This window comes from Lithobates pipiens, unplaced genomic scaffold (assembly GCF_037356315.1).
Source record: "Lithobates pipiens isolate NorthernLeopardFrog02 unplaced genomic scaffold, aLitPip1_a1.2 Scaffold_3, whole genome shotgun sequence".
NCBI lineage: Eukaryota > Metazoa > Chordata > Amphibia > Anura > Ranidae > Lithobates > Lithobates pipiens.
In genome coordinates, this window is record NW_027507790.1 from 42,627,085 (window position 1) to 42,647,966 (window position 20,882).

The 20,882-nt window shown below is 41.5% G+C and overlaps 1 protein-coding gene across 2 annotated transcripts in view; it reads left to right on the forward strand.

Annotated features, from left to right (window-relative positions):
- Nucleotides 1–20,882, forward strand: part of KLHL22 (kelch like family member 22) — a 72,951-nt gene that overhangs the window by 10,977 nt on the left and 41,092 nt on the right. For both annotated transcript variants that reach the window (XM_077461566.1, XM_077461565.1), the window contains exons 2-4: nt 5,734–6,056; nt 13,251–13,416; nt 18,901–19,125. In XM_077461566.1, the coding sequence (XP_077317692.1) occupies nt 5,776–6,056; nt 13,251–13,416; nt 18,901–19,125 (672 nt within the window). In that variant the 5' untranslated portion in view covers nt 5,734–5,775. The remainder of the gene's footprint in view (nt 1–5,733; nt 6,057–13,250; nt 13,417–18,900; nt 19,126–20,882) is intronic.

Sequence of the window (20,882 nt, forward strand, 5' to 3'; positions counted from 1 at the left end):
AGGTACTCGGGTACTCCTCCGGGCTGTTGACAGGTACTCGGGTACTCCTCCTGGCTGTTGACAGGTACTCGGGTACTCCTCCGGGCTGTTGACAGGTACTCGGGTACTCCTCCGGGCTGATGACAGGTACTCGGGTACTCCTCCGGGCTGTTGACAGGTACTCGGGTACTCCTCCGGGCTGTTGACAGGTACTCGGGTACTCCTCCGGGCTGTTGACAGGTACTCGGGTACTCCTCCGGGCTGTTGACAGGTACTCGGGTACTCCTCCGGGCTGTTGACAGGTACTCGGGTACTCCTCCGGGCTGTTGACAGGTACTCGGGTACTCCTCCGGGCTGTTGACAGGTACTCGGGTACTCCTCCGGGCTGTTGACAGGTACTCGGGTACTCCTCCGGGCTGTTGACAGGTACTCGGGTACTCCTCCGGGCTGTTGACAGGTACTCGGGTACTCCTCCGGGCTGTTGACAGGTACTCGGGTACTCCTCCGGGCTGTTGACAGGTACTCGGGTACTCCTCCGGGCTGTTGACAGGTACTCGGGTACTCCTCCGGGCTGTTGACAGGTACTCCGTTACTCCTCCGGGCTGTTGACAGGTACTCCGTTACTCCTCCGGGCTGTTGACAGGTACTCCGTTACTCCTCCGGGCTGTTGACAGGTACTCCGTTACTCCTCCGGGCTGTTGACAGGTACTCCGTTAGTCCTCCGGGCTGTTGACAGGTACTCCGTTACTCCTCCGGGCTGTTGACAGGTACTCCGTTACTCCTCCGGGCTGTTGACAGGTACTCCGTTACTCCTCCGGGCTGTTGACAGGTACTCCGTTACTCCTCCGGGCTGTTGACAGGTACTCCGTTACTCCTCCGGGCTGTTGACAGGTACTCCGTTACTCCTCCGGGCTGTTGACAGGTACTCCGTTACTCCTCCGGGCTGTTGACAGGTACTCCGTTACTCCGGCGGGCTGGTGACAGGTACTCCGTTACTCCGGCGGGCTGGTGACAGGTACTCCGTTACTCCGGCGGGCTGGTGACAGGTACTCCGTTACTCCGGCGGGCTGGTGACAGGTACTCCGTTACTCCGGCGGGCTGGTGACAGGTACTCCGTTACTCCGACGGGCTGGTGACAGGTACTCCGTTACTCCGACGGGCTGGTGACAGGTACTCCGTTACTCCGACGGGCTGGTGACAGGTACTCCGTTACTCCGACGGGCTGGTGACAGGTACTCCGTTACTCCGACGGGCTGGTGACAGGTACTCCGTTACTCCGACGGGCTGGTGACAGGTACTCCGTTACTCCGACGGGCTGGTGACAGGTATTCGGGTACTCAGATGAACTGTGACAGGTACTCGAATACTCAGATGGACTGTGACAGGTACTCTGGTGCTCGGGTACTTAGGTACTCGGATACTCGGATGGACTGTGACGGGTACTCCGGTACTCAGATGGGCTGTGACAGGTACTCAGATGGACTGGCAGGTACTCGGATACTCAGATGGGCTGTGACAGGTACTCAGGTACTCAAATGGGCTGTGACAGGTTCATTGGCTCTTTACTGCGATCAGGGTTGGGCTGTGTCAGGGTAACAAGCTGCATCCCCGATCGCCGCTCTGCACATGTCCTAAGCGCGTGCACGAGCGTTGTGCATGTGCACAGGACATGTGACCGGCTGTAATTGGACACGGCCGGTCACTTGTATCAGGGGTTGGAAATCCCACAGATCGGGGATAGGCTGTATCCGAGGGACACACCTCATCCACGATCGCCATGCTGCGGGCCCCCGGGGGCCCGCAGGAGCGGCAAAATACAGAGGCCGTCATATGACATCCACCCAGGGTGGGAGATCCCATCTGTGGGCGTTATTTGACTATGGCCGGGTATTGAAGTGGTTAAAGCTCAACTCCAGGCACAAAACAAATAAAAAATACATTAGTGGGGCCCCCCTCAGGACCATTAGCCCTGTCTTGTATGTGATGAAGCTGAGTGACCACCTACAGCTTGGAGAGAAGAGGAAAGTGCCCAGCAAGGAGTAAAGTATATAAAGCAGCGCCCTCTTCCTACCCCTGATTCAATGGTCAGTTAACCCTTGCAGGCCACGGAAAGTGGGGAGGGAGGTAGGTAACTTGTCCTCTGCAAGTGCTTTTTCAATTTTTTCTTATTAGTGAAAGTCTGCATTAAGCATAAGAATTTTTTTATTGAATAATATTGTCTCATCTCACTGTGAGGATAATCGTAACAGGAACTTGTGTATGTACGGTTTCCTCTGAAGATAAAGAACTATACTAATCCACATACCGGTTTTGCTATGTACAGTATATTGGAATCTATGGGTTAACTTTTTAAGTGCTTATTTTTATATTATTTGTAACCGCTATTGTTTTTGGTTTTGTTTTTTTCTGTGTCCTAGCAACACGTACGTTTGGGTGTGGTCTGCCTTACACAGCCTTTTACTTTCAGTTTTAGTAGGTTCTTTTTTTTTTTTTTTTTTTTTTTTTTTTTTTCTTGTCTTGTTTTCACAATAAGGTTTAATGTACATGGGATAACTTGACAGATAGTAACTGATGTTTTAAAATCATCTGTTTTGCTGCGTTTATCCGCATTTAGCCACGTTTGCATTCAGAACTTTTTTTTTTTTCTTTTGGTCAAAACGTGTAAACGAAATGCGGCTAAACGCAAGTTTCTACGTTTACAGGCGTTTGGCGTTTCAAATGCCTCTGAACATTTTTTTTATTTTTTTTATTTTGCTTTCCAAAAAAAGCCTCTGGAAACGACTATAAAGGACCCTGTGTACATGTACTGCTAAGATAACAGGAGAGTTCAGGGGCATCTGACAAAAAACCCTCAAGTGCTCCTAAACGTCCATTTATAAGCAGCAGTGTACATGAAACCTAAACAACTTTAAGGCTGGGTTCACACTGCTACGGTGTACGAGATCGGAATGTGATTCGCACCGCACTGCAGTGCAAATCACATGCGATCTCTGTGCGATGCGATTTCAGCCATACAGATAATATGACTGAATTCGCATCGCATCCGGCCCAAACTCGCACAGGACCCTTTTTTTGGTCCGCAGCAGAATCGGATCGCATGGGTGTTCAAACCATGCGATCCGATTCCTGTCCAAGTTTGCAGATCGCACTGCAATATGCAAACTGATCTGGGGGTGTCATTAACTTTTCACTGACACTCCCAGCAGTTCGCATAGGGCAGTGTGAACTGCCGCCGGGAACGATGCGGGAACCCGCAGTAGATTCACAGCGTTCCCGCATCGCAGCAGTGTGCACCCAGCCTTAATCTCAAGGTTGGGAGTCAGAATGAAGATTCTCGATGTTTATGATATTTGTGGTGTGATGTTTTGACGCGAGATTGTGCAAGATAAAGACTGAATAATTAAACTCAAAAATGTAGGGTGTGTCTTGTTGTCCAAAACTGAAAGTACAGCATTCGCATGCAAGGGTGTGGAAATTTAAAAAAAAAAACTACTTGTAGAAGAAACTAAATTGGGGTCCCAATCTACTAAAAAAAAAAAAAAAAAATAAAAAAATTCCCAAGATGGAAATATGATGGGTTGGTGTTTTTTATTGGGTACAGGTGCTTTCGGGAATGTCCGGGGCTTTTAGAAAACAAAGGGGCTTTATGGTGACTTGTAATTTGAATGTTTTAGTGCAGAGCGCAACTAGCAACAGTGTATCAAACAGTTAAAAAAAATTTGGTGGAAGATCACAACCTTTGAGCTGTTTATTTTGATTGATTTTTCACTATTTATTTGATTGTATCAAATTTATTTTGCCTTTAGCACACATTGAGATATATATATATATATATATATATATATATATATATATATATATATATATATATATATATATATATATATATATATATAAATATACATTTTTTTTTTTTGCATGTTTGATAACTGTTGCTAGTTGCCCTGCACTAAATTATTCCAATTATATGTTGAAGTGAGAATGAACACTTTGAGTGTTTGGCAGTGACTAGAATATTTTTTATTTTTGACAAGCTATTATGATTTTTAATTTATTCACTTTATATATTTATATATTTGCGCTGATTAAGGTCTAAAGATTATGTATGGTGATTTAAACTTTTGATGTTTTTTATTTTTTGCAAAAAAAAAAATTTAGAATCCTCAAACCCCTGGAGGAGTTGGGGGTCGGTAGGTAGGCTTTCGGAGGTGTTGTAGTATAGCAGGGTGAAGTTCCCCCTTCTCTGGGTGGCCCTCCATCTCCAGGCTCTGACAGCTTTGCGCTAAAAAGAAGGCGGCTGCCCAGAAAACCGCCATCTGCCATTTTCCACAGATGGAGATAACTGATCCCCACATGTCGTGGGCACTGGGTCATTCCCTGACAATGCGGAGAACACCTGGCTATGACTAGCAACTCTCTCTGCCAATGGGCGAAGGGGACAGGACTGGACCGGAGTGCGCCTCCACCAATCAAAGATAGAGGAATTTGTGACATCAAGTCCACAGCCCCTGGCTCACGCTGGACTTCTTCTTCTTGATCTGGCCAGTCCCGTCCACTCGTTGGACAACAGCGAGAGATGATATAGGTGACGTGACAGCCCACAGAAGGGGGAGGTAGGCGGTGATGTCCCCTCCTGCTGCTTGTAAAAGCAATCCGAGCGGCTAACTAGCAACAAGGTTAAATGTAAAAAAACAAAAACTTCTTGCCTGGTGCCCAAAACTGCATGGCCCAGGCATTAGGTGATAGGCGTTGAAGATCCCTGTGATATGACTTGTCAAGATTGTTTACCAATAAAGCAGAGGTCCCCAAACTTTCTAAATGGCCAGTTTACTGTCCTTTGGACTTTAGGGGGGCCAGACTGTGGTCATTGAGAGTAGAAATTGTCATTGGGAGTAAACAGTGCATCTTTAGCATTAGGGGGAGAAATTCATCCAGCAGTGTTGGCTCCCGCTGCTGTCTCTCAGCCAGTGAGGAGGTAGAGACCCGACAGAGCAGCCACTCTCATGCACATTGCTGGATCGGGTAAGTATTGAGGTTCCTGCAGGGAAAGCTGCACACTGAAGGTTTTTTACCACCATACATAGAATGCATGAAGGTAAAAAACACTCAACCTTTAGAACCACTTTAAGGCTGGATTCACACCTATGCATTTTTAGTGCTTTTTGCAGATTTGCTCAACAAAACGTTTTCCATAGGAAACCATGTTAAATGGACTGTAGTGCAAAAAGCACTAAAAATGCATAGGTGTGAATCCAGCTTAAGAATATATACTTGAATAGACTTTTCTAGACCAAATTTTAGTTTCGCCTTCATATCATTTAATTGAATCAAAATATCGGCTTATAAAGTTTGCAAACTTTCTAAGTTTAATTACCATTGACGAAAGGACATTAAAGTTTTGAAAGTTGTCTTTTCTTGGTGATTATGTGCACTTCTCCTTTTTTGGTTAATCATATGCCCTTTTTTCTCAGAAAAGGGAAGGAGCTGTGCTAAGACCTTAAATGTTAATAATACATGAAGTTTATCTGCCGCTAGTCTAATTGTGTTGTCATTTTCATTTCTATGCAGTTTGTCTGTTAATGGGAATTAAAGTCGGAACCCCATAATGCTCCAAGTGGAAACAAAAAAAGGGATTTTCTGTGTTTGCTTTCATTTTCTAACGTACACTAAAAAAATGTAAAAAATTTTTTAAAAAACCTGATAAGATAAATTTTGGTACATTTGCAATAAAAAATTATTTTCTGAAATCCACAGGAACACCTGAGATCTATCAAGTTTGACTGATTTTCTTTTCGTATGGATGTTTTACTGGCCGAGGTATTTTTTTTCGGATCAGAACATTTTCCAGAGATGGCAGAAGACCATGAGGTTTTGAAGCCAGACCATGTATCCAAGGAACAATCGCCTGCACAAAATACCTGTAAAATATACACAAGTGTCAGGCACTCACAGACATTACTTAACGGTCTAGTAGGTCTCCGTGATGCAGGCATATTGTTTGATGTGGTCCTCAAGTTGGAGGGAAAGTGTTTGGAAGCTCATAGAATCCTCTTGGCAGCATCTTGTGATTATTTCAGGTACATGATGTTTTTTTTATTTTTCTGTTGTTGCTATTGCTACAAAAGAAACAATGTCATGTAAGGCTTCTTTCACACTGGAATGTTGCAGCATACACTCATTGCTAGGGCCGTGCTTGCCTTTACAGGGATGCATAGTTGTTCCGTGCATCCCAGGGTGGACAAAAATCAATGATTTAAAATTTAATAAAATTTATTTTAATAAAATGCTTTTGGAGTAAAAATCTATTTAAAGATAGTTTTCTATTTAAGATACCGTATATACTCGAGTATAAGCCGAGATTTTCAGCCTCTTTTTTGAGGCTGAAAGTGCCCCCCTCGGCTTATACTCGAGTCACCGCTGTCTGACTGCCCGAACAGCGTGTCGAGCAGACAGACAGCGGCCATTCTACCTTTCAAAAGCCGCCGTGATAGGCGGAACACTGACTGCTGGGAAATTGAGTGTTCCGCCTATCACAGGCGGAGGCGGAGGCGCGGCTTTTGAACAGGGCAATGGCCGCCAGGGCGCCGACGAAGAGCGGCGATCCTGGCATGGGACGACACGGAGGCTCGGGACGGGACGACACGGAGGCTCGGGACGGGACGACACGGAGGCTCGGGACGGGACGACACGGAGGCTCGGGACGGGACGACACGGAGGCTCGGGACACAGGTAGGCTGGACACACAAGGCTGCACGGACACACACACACACACACACACACACACACACACACACACGGATGGATGGACACACACACACAGGGATGGATGGATGGATGGACACACACACAGGGATGGATGGATGGATGGACACACACACACACACACACACACACACAGGGATGGATGGATGGATGGATGGACGCACACACACACAGGGATGGATGGATGGACACACACACAGGGATGGATGGATGGACACACACACAGGGATGGATGGATGGATGGACACACACACAGGGATGGACGGACACACAGGGATGGACGGACACAGAGGGATGGACGGACACACACAGGGATGGACAGGCATATCTCACCCTCGGCTTATACACGAGTCAATAGGTTTCCCAGTTTTTTGGGGGTAAATTGGGGGCCTCGGCTTATACTCGGGTCGGCCTATACTCGAGTATATACGGTACATTAAAAAATAGTTTACTCAGCATGAAATGGAGCTTAGTTATGTAGCATGGGGCTGCATAGTCTGCAATAATTCATTTTTATTTTTTTTGTAAACTCATTAAATGAATGCAAGCTGAGATAACATGCACTGTATTGATGCATTCACACAATTTTTTCGCAGAAACTATGATAAAACAAAGTTCAGGAATATTCCTTTATCCCATTATTTTGCAAATCCTGTGTACACTTCAAACTGTATGACTGAATTGGTTCTGATATCCTTGTTTTACTAACCTGACAGCTTATTATTATAAATAGGAAACCTTCATTTTGTTTCCAAATATTAACCACTTGCTGCCCGCCATATAGCAGGATGATGTCGGCAAAGTGGTTTTAATATCCTGACTGGGGGTCATATGACGTCCTCAGGATATTAAGCTGCAGCGCACCCCCAGCGATCTAGGTAAAGAGTCTCTGACTGAGACTCTTTACCGCGTGATCAGCCGTGTCCAATCACGGCTGATCACGATGTAAATAGGAAGAGCCGGTGATCGGCTTTTCCTCACTCGCGACAGACGTGAGTAGAGGAGAGCCGATCGGTGGCTCTCCTGACAGGGGGGGTCTGTGCTGATTGATTATCAGCGCAGGACCACCAGTATACCGCCCAGGACCACCAGGATGGCCATCCACACTGGACCACCAAGTATGCCCCCCCCCCCCCCCAGACCCCAGGGAAAAGCACATCTGTGACCAGGCAGCTGCCAATCAGTGCTCACTGACAATGCCTACAACTGCCAGTGCCACCAGGGATATCCATCAGTGCCGCGTATCAGTGCCCAGCAGTGATGCCTATCAGTGCCACCCATAAGTACCCATCTTTTCAGCCTCTCAGTGCCTATCAATGCCCATCAGTGCTGCATATCAGTGCCGCATGTCAGTGCCCGCCAGTCCCATCACCAGCCGTCCCATTAAACTGAATGTCGGTCAAGAACGGGACAGAGATGACAGTCGCTCTTTAAAAATCGAGTTTATTTAAATCAAGCCTTTTTATTAGTGATTTTAATCAACTTTATTTAAATCCACTCTGGTGCATCCCCATGCAGGAAATCCCATTCATGTAACATCCCCGTGCAGGTAAACATGGCTCTTGCACTGGTGTACACTGTACTATGCTCATTGGAACAAGGCCTAAGAAACTGTGAATGCAGTCCTATAGTAGAAAATGGTGTGGTGCCATTAAGCTTCAGGAAGGAAGTGGGGTTATGAAGTATAAAAACACATGGCCTGTCACAGCTTCAGGATTATCCTGAATACTTCAGGACTTTTGTTCAACGAACTGGTAATTTTTTTACTTTCTTTTTTAGACCGCTAAGCCCCTCCTTTGTGATACCTCACTTGTTTTTCTGAAGCAGACCCAATCTTTGGGGGGTATTTTTTCAATCTACAAGGGATTCTAAAAGATATTTTTTCACCAGAGTTCTGTTTTGTCTGCTTGCGTTCACTCACCATTGTCTCAATGCCATTAGAATTTAATATTTGTATAGTTAGCCCTCAGACCTATGATTTGCAGTAATGTTAGTTTTACCATGCATTATCTCAACACATAACACTGCCACTCTGTTCAGTGCCATTCATTTAGGGTGGCACTGCAGTGCACAAGTACAGCAGGGACCAGTGCACCACAGTGCATGTGCCTTGTGGTGTGCTACAGTGTTAGAGAAAAAAAAAAGTGCAGGTCTGTTGTTTTTTACATTGATGTGCATTGCCTGCACCTTCTTTAAACAAATTAACATGAAAAATAACTTGCATTAAAATGTATTCAGTAACACACCACAATGGAACAACATAGTGTGAAGGAGTCTTTAAAAGAGAAGTATGGCCAAAGCTTGTTTGTTAATACTTTTCTTGTGGTTGACAGGAATGCACTTGCTTTTGTTAAACTCTGCCAATCTCTGAATGTATCCCAACAATAATGTAAGGATCCACCTAGATGGCTGACTGCCATCTGGCCTAGCCTTTCAGCATGCCCCCGAGAGCCTCATGCCTTGTGCATGCTGACGTTTTTTCTTTTCGTTCACTCCAGTGGGCTAAATGAAAAAAATGAGAAGCTCTCTGTACTAACTAATGCAATGTTAGTACATTGATCTCCCTGTTGACCTATTGTATTCTTACAGGGGGGCTGCCCTCCACCCCCCCTGAACACAACAGTCAGTGCTTGCAGCCAATGGCTGTTGATAAGCTGCTATTTTTCCAGCATGCCTGTTCGACAGAAACCAGACAGGCTGCTGTACACATGGGCTGAATGTTGACCGGTTTCTGTTGAACCATGGAACCGCCGATATTCAGTCTCTGTGTACCAAGCTTGAGCCAGCTGATCTCCCCTGACCTGCAGTGATACTGCAACTAGCTCCCAACACAGGGTTTCCCCAGTGACTAACAACTTATTTGCTAATTTATTAAAACCACTTACAGACCGGACCATTTTGCTGGTCAAAGACCAGACCACTTTTTGCGATTCGGCACTGCGTCGCTTTAACTGACAATTGCGCGGTCGTGTGACGTGGCTCCCAAACAAAATTGACGTCCTTTTTTTCCCACAAATAGAGCTTTCTTTTGGTGGTATTTGATCACCCCTGCGGTTTTTATTTTTTGCGCTATAAACAAAAATAGAGCGACAATTTTGAAAAAAACGCATTATTTTTTACTTTTTGTTATAATAAATATCCCCCAAAAATATATAAAAAAACTTTTTTTTCCCTCAATTTAGGCCGATACGTATTCTTCTACATATTTTTGGTAAAAAAAATCGCAATAAGCGATTATTAATTGATTTGCGCAAAAGTTATAGCGTTTACAAAATAGGGATAGTTTTATAGCATTTTTATTAATAATTTTTTATTATTATTTTTTTTTACTAGTAATGGCGGCGATCAGCGATTTTTATTGTGACTGCGACATTGTGGGGGACCCATCGGACATTTTTGACACATTTTTGGGACCATTGTCATTTATACAGTAATCACTGCTATATAAATGCAGTGATTCCTGTGTAAATGACACTGGCAGTGAAGGGGTTAACCAGTGGGTGGCAGTGTAGGGGTTAAGTGTTCCTAGGGGTGTGTTACTAACTGTGGGGGGGTTGGGCTTTCATTTAGTGAACACTGATCTCTGCTCCAATCACATGGAGCAGAGATCAGCATTACTAGTTGCTAGGCAGAATGGGGAAATGCTGTTTACACGGCATTTCCTCCATTCAGCCGTCCCGTGAGACGATCACGGGGATGCCCGCGGCGATCGGGTCCCGTGACCGGACTCACGGGGGTCCCGACCAGCGCGGGAGCGCGCCGATGGCAGGGCGGCATTGAATATTGGACGTACCTGTACGCCAATATGCCTGCCCGTGCCATTCTGTCAACGTACATCGTTGTGCGCTGGTCGGGAACCGATTAAGTAGATCATGTGAAATCTATATGCCACTAGTTATTAGTCTGTGCTGGTATGTCATTGCCTATATATATATATATATAGACACACACAGTGATAGTTGTGAGTTAGAGGAGATCAGCAGCACTGATTTCTAACTGCCAGATCCACTCTAGCTGTACTGTGTCTTTATAAACTTGTGCCACTACCATGCATGTGCCAAGCATCTGCACCATTTTGGCTAAAGACACCATTATTTACTAAAGGCAAATCCACTTTGCACTATAAGTGCAAACTACAAGTGCAAAGTGCACTTGAAATTGCACTGAAAGTGCACTTGGAAGTGCAGTCGCTGTAGATCCGAGGGGCACATGCAAGGAAAATAAAAAAACAGCATTTTAGCTTGCACATGATTGGATAATAAAATCAGCAGAGCTTCCCCTCATTTCAGATCTACCCCTCAGATTTACAGCGACTGCACTTCCAAGTGCACTTTCAGTGCAATTTCAAGTGCACTTTGCACTTGTAGTGCAAAGTGGATTTGCCTTTCGTAAATAACCCCCCATATCACATGCATGGTAGCAATGACTTTTTTAAATGTAGACCAGTACCATCTAACAGCCAAACCCAGTGGGAAGTACATCCACAGCAGTGTGATGTGGCGTTTTACATTTTTGGCCCCATCATCTCACCCCACTTCCCTATTCTTCAGCTGCAGTTCACACAGGCACTGTAATCTCTGACTTAGCAGCTCGCACCACCACCACCACTACAGTTGACAAGGTGAGGCACCACTCCCGACCAGTCTTGACATTCATGAAAAAATGTAGTTCTTTATCCTGCCACTGGTGTATGTCATAAGTTGGAGGCTAATGCCTAGTTTCCACTGAGTGGAACGGTTCGGGTCGGTAGAGTTTGGAAGCGTTAGAATGGTCCGGCCTATTCAGGTGAGTGTTTCCACTGCAAGTCGGACTGCCAGGGGCCGTACGGGGTTTAAAAAAATGCCTTTTATGTGAGCATTGATGTTTTATCCAATCAGTGGAATGTATTGTGTGATGCCAGTAGCTCCGCCCTAACTGTACCATACCATTTTCTATGGCCCCACATCTGAAGCAGGACCATGAATGGTGCGGTATGGTTCGGTTGTATGGGCCACTTTCATAATGGAATGGAAACACTCAAAATAGCGTACCGTACCAAACCGATCCGCTCAGTGGAAACGAGGCATAAGTTATATAGTTACATAGTTAGTAAGGTTGAATAAAGACACCAGTCCATCCAGTTCAATCTGGGTGAGTGTCTACAATTGTCCCTATCCCTGTACATTGCACACTCACATCAGTCCCTACCCTCAAGGAGCCCACAATCCAAGGTCCCCATTCGTATACTAGGGCCAATTTCAAACAGAAGCCAATAAACCTACTTGCATGTCTTTGGAGTGTGCGAGGAAACTGGAGTACCCGGAGGAAACCCACGCAGGCACAGGGAGAACATGCAAACTCCAGGCAGGTAGTGTTGTGGTTGATATTCAAACCAATGACACTTTTTACTGCTAGGTGAGAGTGCTAACCACTACACCACTGTGCTGCCTGGCCTAGGCAGAGGGCAAATAGCTGTTTATGGACACACTTCTGTACACTTAATATAATAAAATAAATGTATTCTGTCTGTGATGCAATGTTAAAGAAACTCTACACCTGTAGAGGATCCCAGCGGAGAGAGATTTAATCATGGCATAGCTGTGTGACATGGAGCTGTGCTTTTCAGCTGAGCTACCATCCTCAATGCAACTCTTCTTTTATGGGTTTTAAAATGATAAAGACCTAGTAAGGAGTCAAACCAAACCATTCTTTACCAAAAGAGAAATGTATTTTGGATAGATACACCCCCTATTTAACATTTTTTATTTTTTCTAAAATTGTACAGAAAAAATAAAAAGTGACAGGTTTATGGTGTAATGGTCAATGTGTTGCTGCCCCCCCCCCCCCCCCCCCCCTTATAAAATGTTCTTCTTCACCCTAGGCCAGTGGTCATCAACCTCGTTCTCAGGGCCCACTAACAGGCCAGGTTTGCAAGATAACAGGGTTGATGACCACTGCCCTTGGCTATGTGGACTTATCACAGATCTGCACTTCTGACTCTACTTGGTGCAGTGCAGCAGCAGAGGATGAACAAGCATCTAGCCCACAAGAGTTTTTTTTCTTTTCCTACATAATGTGGCTTACAGGGCATTTTTAGTTCAACAGCTCTAAAAACCAGCATGGACTATTTAGTAGGACATCCTTTAATTTGACCAACTTAATGTATTCTTATTCTTTTCTTTTTTGCATAATAAGGACAGCTTGTTAGGTAATGTTTGTGTTTATTTGGTGTCATGAGAATACAAATTCAGATTCCTAAATATGTAACACCTATAAACATAATAAACTAGCTCTGCATATTGATATTATCATTTTTATATTTGCAGTCAACACATTTTAATGCTGACTGCTGTTATATGAATTTTTACTATAGGTAGCGCAGATCCTTTGTGTTTTTTATAAACAAAATTGTTTATTTTCCTGTTTGTTTTCTTTATTTTTGAAATTGGTATCTCGGGGACCTTGTAAATGCACAGTAATATTTTGCTCAAATTATTTTTGTGATGCTGTTTTTTTTTATTTTTTATTAGGGGGATGTTTGCAGGAGGGTTGAGAGAAATGGACCAGCACGAAGTGCAGATCCATGGCATAACATACAATGCAATGTGCAAGATCCTGGATTTCATATACACATCTGAGCTGGAGTTGGGTGTCCACAATGTACAGGAAACGCTGGCTGCAGCTTGCCAACTTCAGGTACTGCTTAAAACTAAAGAGTGGACTATGAATTTTTGCATAAAATGGAGTTCGTTTACACAAATTTTCTTAAAGTGATATTAAAGTATTGTTTTTTTGGTTGTTGTTGTTATTTTTAAATAACAAACCTGTTATACTTACCTGCTTTGTACAGTGGTTTTGCACAGAACAGTCTGCATCCTCCGCATCTAGGGTCCCCCAATGGCGCTCCTGGCCCTCCCTCCTGCCGAGTACCACCAGAACAAGCCGCTTGCTTTGGGGGCTCCCAAGTGGCGGCTCTGCATGTCCATTCACACACACAGGGTCAGCCCCATCCCCTCCCTCTCCTGATTGGTTCCCTGGCCAATGGCTCCTGCTGCTGCCTCAGGCAATGAGGAGTAGAGTCCCCGGAGAGCCGAGGCACTCCTGCACATCGCTGGATCAAGATGGGACTCAGGTAAGTATTAGGAGGGGCTGAGGGGGAGCTGCACAGAGAAGTTTTTTTTTGCCTTCATGCATGAAGGTAAAAAAAAAAACTTTAAGCCTTTAGAACCACTTTATTGCATACAGTTAGGCCTCATTCACTCTGGCACTCTTGCGTTTAGCTTTTCTAAATGCAGGGGAGGTCATCTGGAAAGTACAAACAACTTCTATGCCTCCCAGATCACTTTTTCCTGTATTTTTGGATGTTCTTGCTTTTAAAGCATGTTTAAACAGATCCTGGTCACGCAGAACACGAATTTTCTCAAAATGCAGCTAAATTTACGGCACATAAATGCAAGTAAACAGTGTGAATAGTACCATTGCAATAGTAACATTACATGTATATTAGAGCTGCAAAATTCATTGTCAAGAATCATTATTGTGATCTTGACTAAAGTGTTTCACAATTCTTTCTATGCAAAAGAAAGGAAGAGAAAAACTGGGCAGTCTGCCAAGAATCAAAACATTCTTTATCAGTTGAACTTGAGTATAAACATTGTAACAATTTATCAATGGAATAGACTTTGTGTGTAAGTGAAAAAAAGTTTAACCACTTCAACATTAAAACCTTTTTCTGATATTTGTTGGTTTGAAGTTAAAATCTTTTTTTTTTTTTGCTAGAAAATTACTCCCAAACATATATATTTTAGTAGACACCCTAGAGAATAAAATGCTGGTTGTTGCATTATTTTATGTCACACTGTATTTGCGCAGCAGTCTTTCAAATGCAATTATTATTATTTTTTTATTACTTTAATGAATAAAAAAAGAAAAGGAACTAACCAGTAAAGTTAGACCATTTTATTTGTATAACGTGAAAGATTTAAGTCACGAGAATCGTGAGAAAATCGTGATTCTCATTTTGACCAAAATCGTGCAGCTCTAATGTATATACATTTTAGAAATGTCCTATAAATGCAGGTTCGAGTGTGCCAATGTGAATGAGGCCTACAAAACATAATACACAACTACACTAAAGCCTGGTACACACTAATAGTTTTCTTGAACGGAAAGAACTGACATTTTACATGATGTTTAACGTATCCCTGCTTTTCTGTATTTTTGTATATGTAGGGCTGAAACCACTTATGAAATGAATTGATTACTATTTTCATAATCGATTTATCTGCCAGCCGATTAGTTGGCCTGCATACAGAATGCATTATTTGTTTACATATCAGCTATTACAGTGCAGCACACATAAAGCTCAGTACACCATCTATACATGTCAGTAAGTGCCTGAGAACTTGTGAATGTGTGAGGAGCAATGCCTCGTGGGACATGTAGTCCTGGGCAGGAACTGAGTGTTTCTAAAGTCAGAAGTTTTTTTACTTTGCTATAGAGGCGCTCTATACTATACTTGGCAGCTTGGTATTGGGGCACACTGAAGGCAGGAGGAGCCAGAAGTGTCGGTGGGGGACATCGAGAAGAGGAGGATCTGGGCTGCTCTGTGCAAAACCATTACAGAACAGAACATGTTTGTTTTTAACTAAAAAAAAAAAAAAAAAAAGGAAAAAAAGAAAATGGAGGCTGATAGACTGGAGGTAATAGAAGGGATTACAATTACATTTAAAGTAAACTTTTACCAGTATTGTGCGTTGTATATAAAATGATCATATCCATGAAAAGAAAAAAAAGTCTAAGCTTTTACTACTACTTTAATATAAAAGATGTATATCTCTCTTCCACCCTTCATATAGCTTTATGTCGGACTCCTAGTTAAAATGCTCATGTATCCTACTTCTGGGTGTATTTATTATTATTATTATTATTATTTATATATATATATATATATATATCTCTTTCATTGTTCCACAGTAAAAAAAAAAAAAATGTACCCCCTTATAGTAGCGATTATTTGCTCTTTTTGTACTATAAAGGGCTAATATTATTTTTTTTTAACCCCATTATGACAGGTGATATAAGGACTTTTTTTCAATGCAAAACGGTGCTTTTTTTTTTTTTTTTTTTTTTTTTTTGGTTCAATATACTTCAATAGAGAAGCTGCAGAAAAGCCTGTAGTGCGTTTTTGCAGCATTTTGTGTTTTTTGTTTTGTTTTGTTTTTTTAATCTGCCCAACAACAAATTGTCCAAAAAAAACTTTAAAAATGCAAAACCGCAAATCGCAGCAAAATCTTGTGGGCAAAAATCAAAAAGCACTGCAGAAACGGATCAAAAGCAAACTGCATAGGTGTATACCGGGCCTTATTCTAGCCATACACGTATCAGTTTTCTTGAGGCAAAAAGGAAGTTCTGGACAGCCGCACTCCGGAATATAGCCTTTATTAGTAAAAAGTAGGGCCAAAACAACTAATCGATTAATCAACAACTAATCAATTATGAAATTAATCGATTACTATTTTTATAATCGATTAATCTGCCACTAACATAATGGGGAGAACAAAAAAAAACTAAAATTAGCCCTTTATAGTACAAAAAGAGCAAACAAATCACTACTGTAAATATTTTCACAGTAAAAAAAATTAACCCCTTACAGTAGTGATTATCTGCTTTTTTTTTTTTTTTTTTTTTTTTTTTTTTTTTCTTCTACTAGAAAAGGGCTAATTTTTTTTTTTTTTTTTTTTTTTTTTTTTTTTAACCCCATTATGTTACTAAACGTCTTAGACCTGGTTCACACCTGTGTTTTTTGTGCTTTTTGCAGAAACGCACTACAATTCATTTACATGGTTTCCTATGCGTTTTTGCAGCAATTTCAGTTTTTTTAAATCTGCCCAACAACAAATTCGCCCAAAAAAATGCAAAAATGCGAATCGCAGCAAAATCACGTTCACAAAAATCAAAACACACAGCAAAAAGCACTGCAAAGACAGACCGAAAGCAAACTGAATAGGTGTGTACCGAGCCTTATGCTGGCAATACATGGAACAATTTTCAGACGAGAATATTCATACGGAAAATCTTTGTACATTCGCTGAATGAAAGAATGTTGTTTGAAATTTTCACTTGCTTTTAGCATTCTGTTTTTAAAATAAATGTAATTTCTGCACGAAAACCACATACCCTGTCTGAAAATTCCTTTCACCAAGAAGTTTTCTGTTATTTCTTAAATAAAAAAAATTGATCTCTGAGTCTGATGATATTTACCAGATTTACCCTTTAATGGTATATACAGTATATCCCCTCTAATAGTATATACAGTGTATATCCCCTCCTAATAGTATATACAGTATATTTCTTCTGTCTGTTATTCTCAGAGTGGATTAGGGGTTTTGCTCCCTAAACATATAGTTAGTTATTTCTATTTACCACTGCATAGAGATATTTAAGAATAAATTGCCTTTTTTATATACTTTACATATTAGCTAAATTATACACCACACTTTTTATTTAACGTTATTAACCCATTAATCAAAACAATAATTGGCCAACGAATCGATTATGAAAATAATAGTTAGTTGCAGCCCTAGTAAAAAGTCCAACAGATAGAAGCCACAGCAAAAAAAATGGGACAAACTAGCGGACGTTTCACACTTGCCGCATACACAGGACCGGACTTTCCGGCAGACTAGGTCCGACGGGATCAGTCCGTCAGACAATCTGATCGTGTGTGGGCTAGTCCGATCATTTTTCGGAAAAAAAAATCAGACGGACCTAATAATAGAACATGTTTCAAATATATCTGACGGACTCCATTTCAATGGACTAAAAATGGGAAAAACCGTTCGTCTGTATGCTGGTCCAATGGGTCAAATACGACGCAAGGGCAGCTATTGGCTACTGGTTATTGAACTTCCTTGTTTAGTCCCATTTACGTCATATTCAAAATAAATGGGCTTTCGAACGGACTTAGTCCGTTCGTGTGTGGTCAAGTCCGTTTGTTCAGAAAGTCCGTCGGAACTCCGCCGAAAGTCCGTCGGGAAGACTATCTGACCTAGTCTGCTGCAAAGTCCGGTCGTGTGTACGCGGCATTACAGTGCTTGTTCATGAGCTATGACTAAGCACTGTTAAGCTGGAAACACCTCAGCTTGTTTGTCCCATTTTTTTGCTGTGGCTTGTATCTGGACTTTTTACTAATAAAAGATATATTCCGGAGTGCGGCTGTCCAGAACTTTTTGCCTCATGTTGCTATATGCTTAGCCGACACCTGGTGTTCCAGTTCCGAGGAGAGTTCTATATCCATATTTCCACCTGTTGGTTTTGAACGTGATGACGAAAGACGGGACTAAAAAATGGCCAGTAGCCAATAGCTTCCCTTGCATCGTATTTGGTCCGTCGGATCAGCATACAGACAAACAGTTTTCCCGATAGGAATTGAGTCCGTCGGACAGATTTGAAACATGTTCTATTTCTAGGTCCGTCTGATTTTTTATTTTTTTGTTTTTTGTTTTTTACGAAAAACGATCAGATTAGCCCACACACGATTGGATTGTCCGACGGACTGATTCCGTCAGACCTAGTCTGTTGGAAAGTCAGGTCGTGTGTACGCAGCATCACACTGTCTGAAAATTCCTTTTACCAAGAAGTTTTCTATTATTTATAAATTTTCCCGTCACTGTGGTTGAAAACGAACGTCGATTTGACCCCACTAACAATTAGAAAAGCAAACAAACGTTCTTAGAATGACATTTGTTTTTTTGTTTTTGAAGGAAGACCTTGTTTTTGTATGGCCAGCATATAATATATTACAGTTCTGTTTTGAAAATCTGCAAAACGGTATTTAACTTTTTTTTTTTTCTTTTAAATAAAAAAATTTGATCTCCCGAGTCTATTTACCAGATTCAACCTCGAATAGTACATACAGTATATCTCTTCGTCTGTATCCTCTTAGAGTGAATTCGAGATTTTGCTCCTTAAACATATAGTTGGTTATTTATATTTACCACTTCATAGAGATATTTAAGAATAAAGTGCCTTTTTTTTTTAAATAAAATTATACACCACACTTTTAAGTGTGTGTGTGTATGTATGTATGTATGTGTATATATATATATATATATATATATGTGTGTATGTATATGTATGTGTATGTGTGTGTTAAAATATACTGCATTTTTATTTCAGATCTCTGAAGTTATTGATTACTGCTGTGATTTTCTAATTTCCTGGGTGGATGAGGAAAACGTGGTGGAGGTATACAAGCTGGCTGAGCTATTTCACCTTAATCAACTTAGTGAAGAGCTGGATGCATTTGTTTTGAAAAATTTTATTACATTCTCACGTACACAAATATACAGGCAACTTCCTCTGGAAAAAGTGTACTCTCTACTCAGCAGCAACAGTTTGGAGGTAGGATCACAGGTTGTGTAGATGGCTTCAGTGATCGCATCTTTTAAGCGGACGCTGTCCAATTAGCAAAATATATGTATTTTATAGTGTTTAATACATGTTTTGGATGTGAAAGTCACGTACTCTGAACTCTAGACAGGTTTAACCACTTGCCTCCTGGGCCAATTCTGACATTTCTCACGGGTATGTTAAAATCTGCTTTTTATTACTAGAGAATTACTTAGAAACGGCAGTCATGATATATTTTTTTTTTTAACCCTTTCGCTGTCAGGACTTGTGCTCCATTTTGTACACTCAGGTGACCAGACCATTTTTGCAATTTTTTCCTTCGTTTTTTTATTTTTCACTTATAGCTTTCAGAATTTGCAAAAGACCCCTCAAACCATATATTTTCTGAAAGTATACGTAAAAAACGTGAAAGTAAAAAAAAAAGAAGGTGCTACTGAATTATTATTTTTTTTTTCTTTTTTTTTTATTTAGACACTGCGGTATTTTCACAAATGTTTATCAAACCTATATATTTGCAAAAAAATACACTAAAACCATTATTTAGCAGATAAAAACAGCAAATTTTACAAAATTCCTACTAAATATAAAAGCTTAACCTGTATTGAGTGAATAAATAACAAATATTTGTAACTTTTAAATGTGTAACTTTTTGCGAAATGGTGAAAATTAAACAGATGCAAAAGTGTAAATGTCCAAACTTCTCTAAAAACATGACGTTTTTCATTTTTCCCTTACAGCTTTCAGAATTTGTGAAAGACCCCCAAAACATGTATTTTCTGAAAGCATATGACCTCTAGAATAAAAAGAAGGTGCTACTGATTTTTTATTTTTTTTTTGTCCCTGTGGCATTTGCACAAATGTTTATTGAACCAATACATTCGCAAAGAATACACTAAAAACATTTATTGGCAAATAAAAACACAGCTAATTTTACAAAATTCCTACTAAATATAAAAGCTTAACCTGTATGGAGTTAATAAATAACAAATATTTGTAAATTTAAAATTGTGCCTTTTTGCAAAATGGGGAAAATCGAACGTACCCAAAAATTTCTCTAAAAATTTGGAGGTTTTAATTTTTCACTTCCAGCTATCAGAAATTGAAAATGCCCCTCACACTAGACATTTTCTAAAAGCACTCGGCCAGTAGAATAAAAAAAAGTGCTACAGATTTTTTGGGCCCCACAATGATTGCGCAAATGTTCATCATATAGCTAATTTTCACAAAAAATACACTAAAATCATTAATATTGCACATAAACACAACAAAATTCCTGCTAAATTTGTACTAAAGCCTCGTTCACACGTGGCATACTAAAGTGTAAGCCCATGGGGAGCCATGTTTACCCGCACAGGGTACATCACCCCGAACGCAGACAGTGTGAGCTCAGGAACATGCATGCGGACCCACATGGATGTAAAATTGGGAGCAACAGCTCTGTTTGTGCAAGTGCTACATCCCAAATTACATCAATGGGACTGCCTGCACAGAGATACACGGAACATCCGTGTATCCTTATAAAGGTACACCTTTCACACAAGCACACCGATCGAGTCTGCCTGTCCAATCGGACCACCCATTGTTCTCTGTGGAGAGACTGATGTAAATGGAAATGGATGCGTTTACACCCGCCTGCATCTAATCCAATCTGCTAAAAACAGACGGATGGGGATTCCATTCCCCATCCATTTAGCAGATTGGATCAAATGGTGACCGATTAGGAATAGACAGGTGGACCTGGGGTCTTA